At 35.6% G+C, this 14,013-nt stretch overlaps 1 protein-coding gene across 1 annotated transcript in view; it reads right to left on the reverse strand.

Annotated features, from left to right (window-relative positions):
- Positions 1-8,560: 8,560 nt before the first annotated feature.
- LOC126834505 (DNA N6-methyl adenine demethylase-like) overlaps positions 8,561-14,013 on the reverse strand; it is a 36,340-nt gene continuing 30,887 nt past the window's right edge. The window contains exons 8-18 of the mRNA XM_050566468.1: positions 12,580-14,001; positions 12,337-12,514; positions 12,017-12,240; positions 11,759-11,945; positions 11,450-11,677; positions 11,212-11,366; positions 10,975-11,134; positions 10,776-10,905; positions 10,262-10,713; positions 10,047-10,199; positions 8,561-9,934 (exon numbers count right to left, since the gene is read on the reverse strand). Of these exons, the coding sequence (XP_050422425.1) occupies positions 9,551-9,934; positions 10,047-10,199; positions 10,262-10,713; positions 10,776-10,905; positions 10,975-11,134; positions 11,212-11,366; positions 11,450-11,677; positions 11,759-11,945; positions 12,017-12,240; positions 12,337-12,514; positions 12,580-14,001 (3,673 nt within the window). The 3' untranslated portion in view covers positions 8,561-9,550. The remainder of the gene's footprint in view (positions 9,935-10,046; positions 10,200-10,261; positions 10,714-10,775; positions 10,906-10,974; positions 11,135-11,211; positions 11,367-11,449; positions 11,678-11,758; positions 11,946-12,016; positions 12,241-12,336; positions 12,515-12,579; positions 14,002-14,013) is intronic.

Below are 14,013 nucleotides of genomic sequence, written 5' to 3' on the forward strand. Positions count from 1 at the left end.
AGCAACAATGATTATTAGATTTTTATCATGTAGGTAACAAATTTAAGATTTTTTTTACTGAATAATTGCACTCGATCACTAAAATGTATTGTATAAAAATTAAATACCATATTATGATTGTAACATTTTAACAAAATTATGTTACTAATTATTATTAATACCAAGTCTAATCAGTTTACTTAAATTTTCAAATCTTCATAGAATAAAATGTATACACTCTTTCGTGTTCAAAGAATTTTTTAGACATTTGTATATAATAAACATTATTAAACAAATATAATTTTTACTAATTCAAAAAATACTAAGATTTCCTAAATGTATAATTACTTAACTTTTTAACGATCCAAACATTACAAATTATATTTTGTTTAGTAAAAAACTAAACACAAGTACACCTAACTGTTAAGGACTTTCAATAGGTAACCTATAATTCATACGTATTATAACTTGTATGTTAAACCTATATAATCAATTTAATTGATCAAACGGGCCAAGGATCCCCAACTGAAGGTACCTTTAGTAGAAATAATTTAAATGAAACCCTATCATATTATTAACATTGTTCTTTTTTTTGCTATCTTGACTATTATAATAATATATGTATAGGAAAACGTACAATTTCGTTTGATGACACATTTCAAACCTTGTATGAATCTAATCGCTCTATTGTTAAAGAAAATAGCCACCTTATAAGCCCGGCAATATATAGTATAGTGTACAAATAATATCACAAAAAATATTCATATACTATTTGACATAATATGAGTATAATACTGCTATATAAGTATATTAATTGTTTAAACCGTAGCTTGTTGATTTTATATCAAAATTATTACTTAATCAACTTTGTCCAATAAAAAACGGAAATACAAAATTATGACATTAGGACTTTGGTCCTTGTTAAGGTGGAAGTTTAGGTTACTAAACTAATAATATTTATTTGAGGGTTTGAACATAGTATTGTATAATAAATCATGTAATAAATACATGGCGTTAGACGTATAAGTATAATATTTGTTAATGAAATATGAGTAAAGTATACTATGGTTGCGCACGATATGGAGAAATCGTTGAGTTGTTTTGACAATTGAAAGTAGCAAGTCCCACGTTACAACCTTTACGACCCTATCTCGTTAATAAATATAAATATGTATGACAACTGTATTTTTCTTAAGTCTTTCGGAATTTATTAATAAAAATGGTATTTGCTTATTTTCGATTACTATACTGAATCGTGCTTAATACTGACAGCATTCTGCATCGTAAACGACATTATGCATATATTTTGTAATCGCGTTATAATATTTTACCCTTGGCAATAAAATAATTGTCTACTTGAGAATTGGGTACTTGCAACCTGACTCTAACTTCATCTCACGGTTAATTTATTTATTAAATATGTTTACATGCATTTAAGCGTATTGCAAATGTTATAAAAAAACAATGATTGACTAATAAAACACTTTTGCTTTTTTTTTCAAAGCTGTTTTAACCTAGTTACATCATTATACATGCATTAGTATTTTAATAATTTAAGCCGCAATTAATAATTATTCAATTATTATTACTGGGACAACGGGTGTCTACTAATACTAGGAGAAACCAGTTTTTTATTACAATTCCTTCGTTTATTATAAAATATTAAATTTCATAAATAGTACAATAAGAACAATTCATTTTCTCTAGACATTTTTTCTGTGTCATTTTTAATAATTTATGATTTTAGAATCAATGTGTAGGTCGCAAATGAAATTTTGTTGTCTGAAGTTTACTTATGATTTTTCAAATGAAAAACTAATACATTATGTTCAACACACTTACACAAACAAAATTGACGTAATTATTCGTTTTTTTTTATAATATTACGTTTTTTTTTTATTTGTCCTATCAAAATTAAGATAAATCAATTGGAATTAAAAAATCATTCAAGTTCTTTTTTTATATACGAAAAACAGGAAATTTATACCATCACAACTTGACATCGCCTTAGATGCTGATTGCAATATATTATTTAGGTATCAGTAACGAGCCTGTTGTGACAATGAACAAAAAACTACTAAAAACCATTTTTTACTATAACAATTGTTTTAGTACAACTCGATTCGTTGACTCAGAGAAGTGTTATCCAGTTTTTCTGAGTATTGAACGGCAAACAACCGTTGTCCAAACAAATCTTTTTAAAATCCCTTTTTAAGTAACCATTTAGTCTACATATTTTTACAATATCACCTAACCAGTAATAATCTTACTAGTTTAATAGGCTTAAACTATACTCAAGACAATAGTTTAATAATTATAAATTATAATCTTCTTCTAGTATTTCTTGTCGCTTGTTTTATACATACAAGTTGGTACTCGAAGAGTTTAGACTATAGTAAAGTATAGGATATGACGCGTTAAAGCTGACCCGCCTATATAGGTGATACAATTTTGCCAAAATTGTAAGTAAAACCGTTGTTTGCAGTTTATATGTTTCATTTAATTTGAATGCTTAAAAATGTGTTTCCATATTAATGGTATACGCACACGCGGTAAATGGTTTTTGTGAAATCTCAAAAAACGCGCTTTTTGAACAGCCAGAAGTCATCGCATTGTGATTTATGAGCCTTCCGTATCATATTGAACCTCGCCCGTGACCTTATACGAGTAAAAACATATCAGATAAGCCATTTGTACTCGATTATATAATGTATATGTGTAGCCGGCGGGGCATTAACGTTTCCTATTGTTAGGCGGATACTTTTTTTCCGGTCGACTCGTCAAAAACCGTACTTTTTCCGTTTGTTATCGTCACCGACTTTATAGCAATTGCACGTTTCTCAGCCTAGTCGATTTTTATCACATATATTATTATGCTAGCTCAAAAGTTCAACTGTACAGACACCACGATAGCATTTTAAAAAAAATATCGTTGTAAAAACAAATTATTATTCATAAACCGAAAAAGTTTTATAGATAGACGTCAAAGTTTAAAATAAATATTTAAAAATGTCGCGTTTCACAAAATCAATTTGAAACAAATAAAATTTCAATTTTCTTTTTTGGAAAAGTCACGTTTTTGTGAAAAGTTTCTAAAAAGGTTCAGCAAATGTATGTAAACATTTTAACTACTTTTCTATTCTCGAGAAGCCAATATTCTTGGACGAGAACGCGCATCAAATATAATTTCTTAATTAGTAGGTAAGCAATTTGAGGCTGTGTTCTATTTAACTTTATTAGTCCAGTTCACACAGTTAGTGCATAACACGTTACCTGACAGTTAGCTACGCGCACTTATAGGTGACTTTTATAGGTCGTCATATATTTATGTTTTTCCTTTAATACCTACTGTGTGAGGGCTCCTGTTTCTCGTAAAAGATAAATGCGGCATACTTGCCTACTTTAAAAAAGAAGGACAATTTAAATTCGATTACAACTTGAATTAAGAGCGTTTTACGGATTCCTAAACTGTTCAAAACGGTTTTATGTATAAATAATAATATTGCAAAAACATGTAAGCCTCCCCCCAACCACAGGTTCCCGGCCACGTACTATAGGATAGTGTCGCGTGCACAATTCGACAACGCATTATTATCCAACGTTTACACTATTATTGTTATTATATATACTCATACACACGAGCAAATAATATTATATTGTTCTTTGGAAATGGACGGTTGGAAGTCGAACGGAGAGGTCAAAAGAGGTGAAGTTCGTACGTGTCCGTAAAAAATCGGTCTCGGCGACAGATCTCGTCTGGCCCCAAGACGACGACAAAGAACGCGACACATCATAATATACATCTTAATATTAAACAAATCGTTTTGGTCACGATCTTCCAGCCCGGAAGAATTTCCACACGGTTGCTGATCTGCAATATTATATTAAGCTAAATCAGTCAAATTACCATATTCTTACCACCCCCCCTCCCCCACCAGTCCAATAAAAAGAGCAGAACGCCAAGTTATTTTATAAACGACAAGCTCTACACACGCTACGACAAAGTAACAAGGAGAGAAGCATTTCAAAATTAAAACCTTCCACTTTGTCTTTTTTTGGAAAAAAATGTGTTTAACTTATACTCGTATTGTATAAATACATTTTATTTTAATTTCACGAATACTTTTAATTAAATTTCAAACTATCTTTTCTGCTAATAATGTTGACGCAGAGTTTGAAAACAAAGTATTTAACATACCAATAACAGCGCACGTTCTTAATGAGGTAATAACAAAATACGTGTGCATATTATATGTTATTTAATGAACCAAAATAGTTAAACTAATAGGATAAGGGGTATTCTCACACACTAATAATCTCTCGTCGGAAAGATAATAATAAAACAAACATTGTCCAATGCACATTAGTTTTTATTCAAAACTATTTATCGACCAGTCTTTATTTGCATCATTCTATACTTTTAAAAAGACACATCAAATACTTAAGTTATTTAAGTTTAACATTATGCTATATTTAAAAACCACTCATCAAAATAATATTTTTATTTTGTACAACGAAATAGAATTTGGATTGTTTAATAATAATATAATAGATATTATTTGAAACTTTTTTTTGCTCAAGTCAGTTATTTTATAGAAAAATCAATTACTGATCCATGAAATTGTGAAAAACAGTTACATCAAAAGACGACTTGATAGTAAAAATATAGTTAAGCGATCACTTACTTGACTCAGACCAGACAGCTGACAGATGTGTGTTGCTACTTGCTCGGAAATACTGGCTACGAGGCGCCGGTGCACAGTCCAAAAGCCAGCACACACGCTGACGGACGAGGGGAATTGGTGTTTACTTTATAACTTATGAGTTGTGACTGAACCGGTGGGCGATAAGTAAGTCAGGGGCGACACGGTTTATAAGAAAGGCCGATCGGTTAAGGGAGTGAACGCGAAGAAAACTCATAAAACAAAGGCATGCTCGAAAAGCCGAAAGACCGACGACAGCCGTACATCACAAAAAATAGCAAACAATAACGTAGGTTATGTCTACCGACTATTGGTTAGGTCAACTAAATGTTTACAACACCAAGGCCATCGATGGTCTAATGATGGAAGCGCGTGTCAGTTGACCTAACAGGTTGTATGCGAGGGCTCGTGTTCTGGAGGGATCGCACATGTCGCGACAAGATCATAGATAATAAATAATAGACTAGCCGTGAGAGCTTATTATAGGAACGTTCCACAATAACAGCTATACAACTTTAATTATAGTGTATTTGTATAAGGTTACATAGCATATATTCGGTGCTTGGGCAAAACGACTAGTACATTTTTTTATTAGTTTTTTTTTGTAAAAACTTAATGATAAGATGACAAAATAAATTACTTTTTAAAGGGAATACTATACCCAAATCCTAAAAAAAATGTCGGTTTTTAAAAAAGTTAAAACTGTTTTTTTTTTCATTATTACAGACTGTCAAAAAAGAAATTTATTGAAAAATAAACAAAACATTTTTATGACTAAAATGTATAAATTGTCAGTTCGATAATTATTTTACTTGTCATCACAAGTAATAACTAGGTCATAAGAAATACATTGTTTTAATTTAAATTATTTTATATTAGGAGGCTGAAATTGTAGATGATAAAATCATTTTATAGAGAACTTTTAATTTTTCTTACATTTTTTATTGTGAAAAAACTTTTTACCAAACACAATATGCTGATAATTTGTCGGTGGTATGAATAATTGGTGTCAACGTTTTGATTTTTTTTTTTGTCGCCGTGGGCCATACTAGTGTGCAACTAGTAAGGCACGACTTCTGTGTACGATTGTATGAAAAATAACATAAAATATATTTTTAACAATAGATAAACCATACAGTCCGTACAGCGCAGGGTCCAACCGTTTGAATGAGTTGACGCGATTTTAAATGAGTGGAAATGTGGCATTTCCCTTTCACCGTTGATTTATCACGACAAAGCAGATATTTTATTTATCATAAATAATATTTTATCCAACCGACAAATTGTTTGCGCAACGTTAAATTTATTATGACCACTCGGAGCGACAATGTTACGCTTATTACTATACACACAGTTATCCTACCTCATACTTGTGTATATACATATAATATAATTCAATTAATATAAATTATATGGTGCATTACAGTCGCTTTCGTCGTTGCCATTTAACAGATTATATTTTATACCTTTGGGCTTTGACACAATCTCAATAAACCTATATAAACGCCCAGTCCAAGAACTACTACGGGTCGTTTAAGAGTATTTTCGTTGAGGTCTGATTATATAGGACATGCAAAATCGTATTAAAATTTTACCCGTACTTATAGCAAACAACAGCTGCCATCTCGGCTACGACAGTGGACGGCAATTGGCTGTATGTATTGTGTATCTATTTACTCAGTGCACGCTGAACAGATAAGTGACTATAGCGTGGGCGGCAAATACTCTTATAAAAAAAAAAAAAAAAAAAACGTTAAAGGTTAAGCCAAACAACAACTTCCCGGACTTTCACCAGTATTGTTAAATCTGTTATTTACTAATTAGGTTCATAAAAAGAGACGCTTACGGCCTCGTAGCAATGTACATAATAATAATAATGATAATAATAATATTTTTACACACAGCCGTGCTCGAGGTATAGACATGTGATAATGACTTTTGCATACGCCACGATATCTACAGCTCAACGTTGGACTACTCAGTTGGATACATCAGTGCAAAACTGAGGTTGGCACTGAAATTACTTTACATTTGATTTACCATACTATTGGTTTTTTTTATTCCGGACTGATAATTGGACTGATGGTCGATCCTATGACCTCCCCAGTCATAGTTTATGCTCCATTACCACACTACCATACGTTTGGTCTTTAGCTTTAGATGTCATATTATCATCACCCGGTAAAATATATGTGTTCAATCGCCGTTTTTAGAAATAATAAAAATGAATTCGCCAAAATAAAAGCGGTAATATAATTTCGGATATCTGGTTTCCGAGTGGACACAATACGTCTTGTTTTATGATGTTTTTCTGCTACATTCTCTGCACGCTCTGGCCCGAGACTAGACCGTTTTGTACAATTATTTTTTTGTCATTCTGATCCGTAGTAGTAGTAGGTAATATAAAATAATAATATTGGGTTCCATTGAAATAATTGTTTGATTGTACGTCTACCTATGTTACGACTATTGTCTGTGTTCGTGGTACAACTAAGGAAATATTATAATTATTTCACAGACAATACACGAGAGCGCATGCAAAACAAGAATATACATAAGTGTAATGTTTAGTAAAATGTGTTTTTAAAAACGGGTTCGTGTAAAACAAAAATGACGCATTTGCTTGTTGTAAACAGTACAACATGTACATGTATTAGTGTTGCATTCGGAGACTGAAAATATTTACAATTAGAGAAGATAAAAATAACATATGACTAACATTTTAACAAAAACCACACGGGTTTTACAATATTTCCGCAATATTTAATATCCATCATAATAAGGTGTCAAAAACGGCCATGAGTAATAAGAGTCGAAAAAAGACTAAAGTATAGGAAAATTTTTTAAAACAAACTTATATGACGATCATAATATTTTATTTGAAAAAGTATAAAACGTTCTTTTAGAAAATGTGATGGTCCCGTGTCACCTTATCGGGCAATCACATAAAGTTAATATATTTCTATACTTAATTAGGTTTTCCACGAAAATTGTTCGTGTTCCTTGCACGGTTAGATCAGGACGGATTTCAATTATAGAAAAGGAGTAAAGCCATAAGGTCGGTAAAAAAACGATTTCGACTAATATGAAAAGTGTGTACAAACTCTTTATTCAAGAGAAATTAATTGGTAGGTACATTTGATTGACTTACAATACTAAATTCCATAAGTTGTCGATGGTGTAATGATATAAATAAGCCTTAAAATAAATTAAACTAAATAGGGATACGGATACAAAAAAAAAAAAAAAAATACAAAATATAATGAAACTAAATAATTTTTTTTATACATAAAAAAACTAGACTTGATTTTGTAGTTTTCAAAACAAACAAAAAAAAAGAAAACACTTTGGAAGACGGGCTTTTTTTAAGTGAAAAAAAATCAGAATGGAAAATTTAAAATAAAACATATTAATTAATACGTTCATAATTCATAATGGCGCATTTTATTATTTATTATTATAAAATAAACATAATTTTGTTTGTACTCCTCGTTTTATAAAAAGCTCAGTGATCAATAATTTCACTTATGGTTACACTAATAATATGTTAAAATAATCGACCGATCAATAATTATTAGCTTTAACATATCATTATTATGGAACACACAATAATCATTAGATAATATTCCATAAAATTGTTTGTTATTTAGAATACAAAAATTGCAACATTTTAAAATAGTTATTTGAAATTTAACATCAATTTAAATTTTCTTATATTTTTTTCCTAAAAAAAAGTCTTCCAAAAATATATATTTGTATATTATAATATATTATTTTATTTATAATTATTATTATGAATAATTTTATATCGAAAAACTGTTTTTACACAAAATATTTTATACACTTAATTCATTCTAAAAAAAAAAAAAATAATAATAGTAATAGTAATAAATTAAATTGTCAAAAAGTTGTATGAGCGTTTTGTTTTTGTTATGTTTACTTATATGTTTAAACGTATATATTTCATAAAAACTAAGTAGGCCACACACTACCCTATGATAGCTACCTATCTAATCAGTCGTATTCGATATACATTTTTTTTATGTATATATAAATATATTTAAATATTATATAATTTTAAAAAATTCTGATTTCATTGCGATTTTTATGAACTCTTGTCGCTAAAAACTAATAAGTGGGGTGGGGCTTCTAGTAGGTATAAAGACCGTAGAGAGATCTATTCAATGAACACAATGTAAATTAGTTTACAATTAGATGGGATTTACACTTTAAGGGAAAGGGGGGGGGGAGATGCTCGAAAAGTCAGCCGCTGATTAAAACTCGTGGGCGATAATAGTAGGTGAGTTCGTCGACCGAAATTTCAAGGGTTTCGACTCTTGTGGAAAAAAAAACCCGGAGAGTCGTTGTAGACTTAACGTTATTCCAATGATTTATATACAATACGCACGTATACGCGATAAATTAATAATTATAATAGAGTACAAAAATAAAACGCTAAGTATTTGGAATCATACACGAACAATGATAGCCTATAAAAAAAATAATACACACGTAGATTTAAATTTTGTTTTGTTTAAAGAAAAAAAGAGGCGTAATAGTATGTCGTAAAGTATTTACAAAAAAAAAAAAAAAAATATTAATAATAAATAATAATAATAAAACAAAAGGAAAACAAATCATAACAAAATTCGTGATTAAAATTGATGCTTAAAATCCTATCGTTTTTTTAACCCTAATGATAAAAAAAAAATGAGTACTTATAAAGTAGTATAACGTTTATAGTCTCGTTTTTAAAATTTAAAAAAATATATTAATATATTTTATAGCGTCTTTGGCATTCAGTGGAACTCGATAAATAGAAAAAAAAATGCAAATAATTATAAACATACATTGTCAACCGTCGAGTCTCAGCATTTTGCCGACGATTGGTTTTCCTGATACGGACCGGTGACCACGCAAGGGTACATGGGGAACAATGTGGTCCACGTGGTCGTGGTGATGGTGGCAGACTTGCGGTCACCCGCCGTTTGCGTGGTCGTGTTGGTGGTGTTGGTGGCGGTGGCGCAGGGAGCGGTGCCCATTTTGCGAACCCTCATCTTCTCCTCCCACTCGACCCAACCGTGTTTGGGCCGGTTCAAGTTCCGGTGCTGGTAGAACACCAAGCTGACCCGGGTCGGGTGCAGCCTGTCCGGTTTCTTCAGGGCCGTGGTGGCGTGCAACTCGTGTTTGGCCACCTCGAACAGCACGGAACCGTGGCCCAGCGCAATGGCCACTCCGCCTATTTGCGAGTCCTGCGTAAAGCGAAACGGGGCGGTTAGGTTAATTAAATGATTGCACTACTACGCGCACCGATGTATTTTTGCACATCTGAGTCTGTCAAATCGCCATACTATCAAAACGCACCTTGAAGCTTTCTTCGTTTTCGACGTAATCGGTCACCTCGCCGATGGCGTGCGGTTTGGGCGGCGCTGCCGCTTCGGCGGGCACAACAACTGAGGGGAAGTACGGCGTTGGTCCGTATAAATCCCACCTAGGAAGCTGGTACTGAGACATCCCCTGGAAATCGGCATTGACGTTAGAATAATATACACCACGAGGCGGACTGCGGCGTGCGTTACCTGATTGTACATAATTGTTGGGTCCTGATGGTAAAACTGCTTGGTCGCCGTTTCGGCGGTAGGCCAATAGTGGTTGCCGGCCGTCGGGATCGATTGATAAGGGTTCGGTCGAAGGTAAGAGTTGTTACCGTGCAAGGCCGCTATTGTCGGGGGAGCGGCCACGTGTGTCTGACTGGGTCGGACTTGACTAGATTTATAATAGTAGTTACTGTTATTGTAATTGACGTTGGCGATCGACGCCGCTTTGTTGGGCGCGTAGCTGGTCGACTGGTAGTAATAGTCGGGCGGCTTCTGAAGCAACGGCGGGTAATCGCCCAACGCCGGTTCGATGGGCTTTCCGCCTGGCAAACCGCCCCCGACGGACGGCCATAAATTGCGAACGTGGTGGTGATCCATCGTCGACGGTTGACGCATAGCTTTCGCCCCAATCGCCATTCCCGGTGACACGGTGTCTGATGAGAGCACAGTGAAATTAGTCAACTCCGCTAAACCGACTTAATATTATAAACCTTACTCAGAGTGCTCCAAGGACTGTAATCCTGGACGTTGTAAAAATTCGAGGACGGACTCTGCCCCAGAAGTCCTTGTTGGTTCCAGCGCTGATACATGCTCATCGTCGGACTGTCCAAGACGGTCGATGAAACCTTAGAAAAGTAAAACCCAAGATTACTTAGCGTCGACGTGGACGTTATTACAACGCGCTCAATATATACCTGTGAGCTCTGCACTTGCGCGTCGTTGGTTTGCGGGTTGTTCTGTTGCCCCGACGGCGTGGGCGGTGCTTTTCTGGGCGACTCCGCTTCGTCGTCTTTGCGTTTTTTTCTTCGACAAGGCGTCAGAGGCACTGATCTCACTCTTACTTCACAAGGGAACCTAAAAAAACGCGCCCAACATTAACAAAAAAAATTCTCTGTGAAACATTGAGGGTTTGAAACCGGTTAATCGCGTACTTTGAAAGCATCTCGACCGATCCGTTTGTGAATTTTTCGCTTTGAGCTTTTTTGTCACCGAACTCGTCTGAATCGTCGATGACGTATAAAGGAAGAACGTGCAGCTGTTCGTCGTCGGGTTTTCCCAAACCCCGGTGTTTAGTCAAAGTGACCACCTTTGCAAAAACGAATAAAAACCAATTAGTCTCTGTGGCGTCGTATTGTCGTTTGTAGAGTGTACAACAATTATTGAACTCACCACCGTGCATCCGTTGTTCATGTTGTGGAAATCACGATGGGCGTGCGCGCAAAAGTCAATACAAGCCGTTACGCTTGCAAAAGGACGACCTGGTTTGAATCCCAGTCGACAGTCGGACCCTTCGCGTTCGCATTGTATTTGATTGGCGAACGACAAAGGGGCCAAGGATTTGTAAAGCGGCGATACCGTTGTGGCCAACGTCTGCAACCGTTCTTCTAATTCTTGTTCCTGTACCGATTTAAAATATCCGTAAAAAATCTTTAAAAATCGTAACAACTCGTTTAAGTTTGTTTCGTTCAATGTAATTACCTCGGTTCGAACGGATAGTCTGAATTTCCGCACATCTTTACTCCTGGCGTACTTGCAACCGTTGTAATACATGGACCAAGAGCACCCGAACGAAAACGACGCACCGCACGTGTCCGGATTCAGACCTTGACAGGCGCAAGTTCGCGGATCGTTGGTACCACACCGTCTGGTCGTCGGCACTCCGTACCTGCGGGGTAATCAAAATACATGTTACACTATTCAGTCATAGAGCCTACGCCACATTGACGTAACACATACTTGTTCAATTTGGTAGAAAGCATCGAATAGAGAAAATCAGCTTCTTCGGACAACACTCCTTCCCACGCCACTATGCATACGACTATCCAAGAATACCGACATTTGTGTCCTTGTCGGTTTTTGACGACCAGCAGGATTTTCTCGTCCATAGACGATCGCCGAATAACCCATTTAGCTAACGGACAACCTTGCGTGGTCTTACCCTCCTTGCCAGTGTACAATATCTAAAAGACGAAAGCAGAAACATTTAGTATTCTACACTTGTATTACTAAAAAACAAAGAGTTGTTAAACCAGGACAATATTTGTCGGGGCCCTCACCTTTTCCATTCGAATTCCTTTGCCCTGTACGCCCGACATGGTTTCCATATTTTTTCTCAGTTCCTTCAAGTCGTAAGCAGAACCTAAGTGCGTGTAGAACGGTCCCGGTTCGGTTGGCGCCTGATCTACGGGGAAGCAGTTGCAATCGGTAACCGGACTTTTGACGTTCGCCTTACATCTGAAATTATTTCATACGTCAACAATTGTGTGCATTATAAAATAGTAAATAAAAATAACACATACTTGTCATCTTGATTTTCTGTAAACGAATTGTTTAGGTTGGATTCTTGTTTGATGTCGGCAGGATCGATGACTTCATCTTGAGTGAGTAACTTTCGACAACATCCGTCTGATAAATGTTTGCTCGTCGGGGTGTCAGTTCCGCCCATGCGGCAACACCACGGACCAACCACAGTTTCGATGGGATTAGGCCCACCGTTGCCACAAAATACGTAACCGTTCTTCTGACTATCTCTTGGATCGAATCCAAACGGCATTCTTTGTAGTCTAGCTTCGTGAGGGATTTCAATAAATTCTTTTTTTACTTGTACGTCGGCCTTATAACCGTTCCGATGGTTGTTATAATATTGGTGTTGTAGTTGTAATTGTTGTTGTTGCTGTTGGTGATGGTAATTCGGATGTCGTTTGACTTCCGAGTAAAAGCCACCACCCTCAGTAGCTAAGCTCCGAGGATGGTGGCCTTGGACTAAAAAATTATTGCTTAATAAATTTTGTTTTGAGTCTGTTATGTATTGCTGATGTTCTTTTTGGTCTAGTGGACTTTTGGCGTCTTGATGATGTTGCAATATTTGGTGTCTGTGCAGGTGCTGTTGCTGTTGCAACTGTTGCTGCATTTGTTGCATATTTTGATGGTGTTGCTGTTGCTGCTGTTGTTGCTGCTGCTGCTGTTGTTGCTGTTGCTGCTGCTGTTGTTGTTGTTGTTGTTGCTGCTGTTGTTGTTGTTGTTGCTGCTGCTGTTGTTGTTGTTGTTGCTGCTGTTGTTGTTGTTGTTGCTGCTGCTGCTGCTGCTGCTGCTGCTGTTGCTGCTGCTGCTGCTGTTGCTGCTGCTGCATTTGTTGTTGGTGCTGTTGTTGAATTTGTTGATGATGCAACTGCGAATGATTATTTTGCTCCTGTGGACTATGTCTCTGTTCATTTTGGTATTGCTCGTTCAGATATTGTCGATGCTGCGCAACGCTCTGTTGAGCTTGCTGTTGCGCCTGTTGTTGAGCTTGCTGTTGGGCTTGTTGGTGTTGCAGTTGAGCTTGTTGTTGTTGAACTTGCTGCTGCTGCTGGTGATGTTGTTGTTGATGTTGCGCTTGTTGTTGTATCTGTTGATGGTTATTCTGATCATTCGGACTGTGTTGATCCGTCAAATATTGTTGATGCTGTGGGCTTTGGGGCACCTGCTGTTGGTGCTGCGTTTGTTGTGTTTGTTGCTGTTGATGATCTTGCGATCTGTCTGGTTGCAAATACTGTTGCTGTTGGTATTGTTGTTTGTTTAGGATCATAGATTTAATTCTGTTGTTCAGATTGTTTTTATCGGATGATGTCGGCGATGGGTCGTATTGGTTGTTGGACTGGCCCCATACGCCAGTTGCTGGAGAATCTGATATACGATTTCTGTCCTCCCCTACGGAATTTCCGTCGTTCTTACCTGGGTACCTATGGTAAAAA

Source organism: Adelges cooleyi, unplaced genomic scaffold (genome assembly GCF_023614345.1).
Source record: "Adelges cooleyi isolate 19-005CV unplaced genomic scaffold, UGA_ACOO_1.1 ACOO_flye_CR_arks_rails_tigmint_CR_PRNA_21, whole genome shotgun sequence".
Lineage (NCBI taxonomy): Eukaryota > Metazoa > Arthropoda > Insecta > Hemiptera > Adelgidae > Adelges > Adelges cooleyi.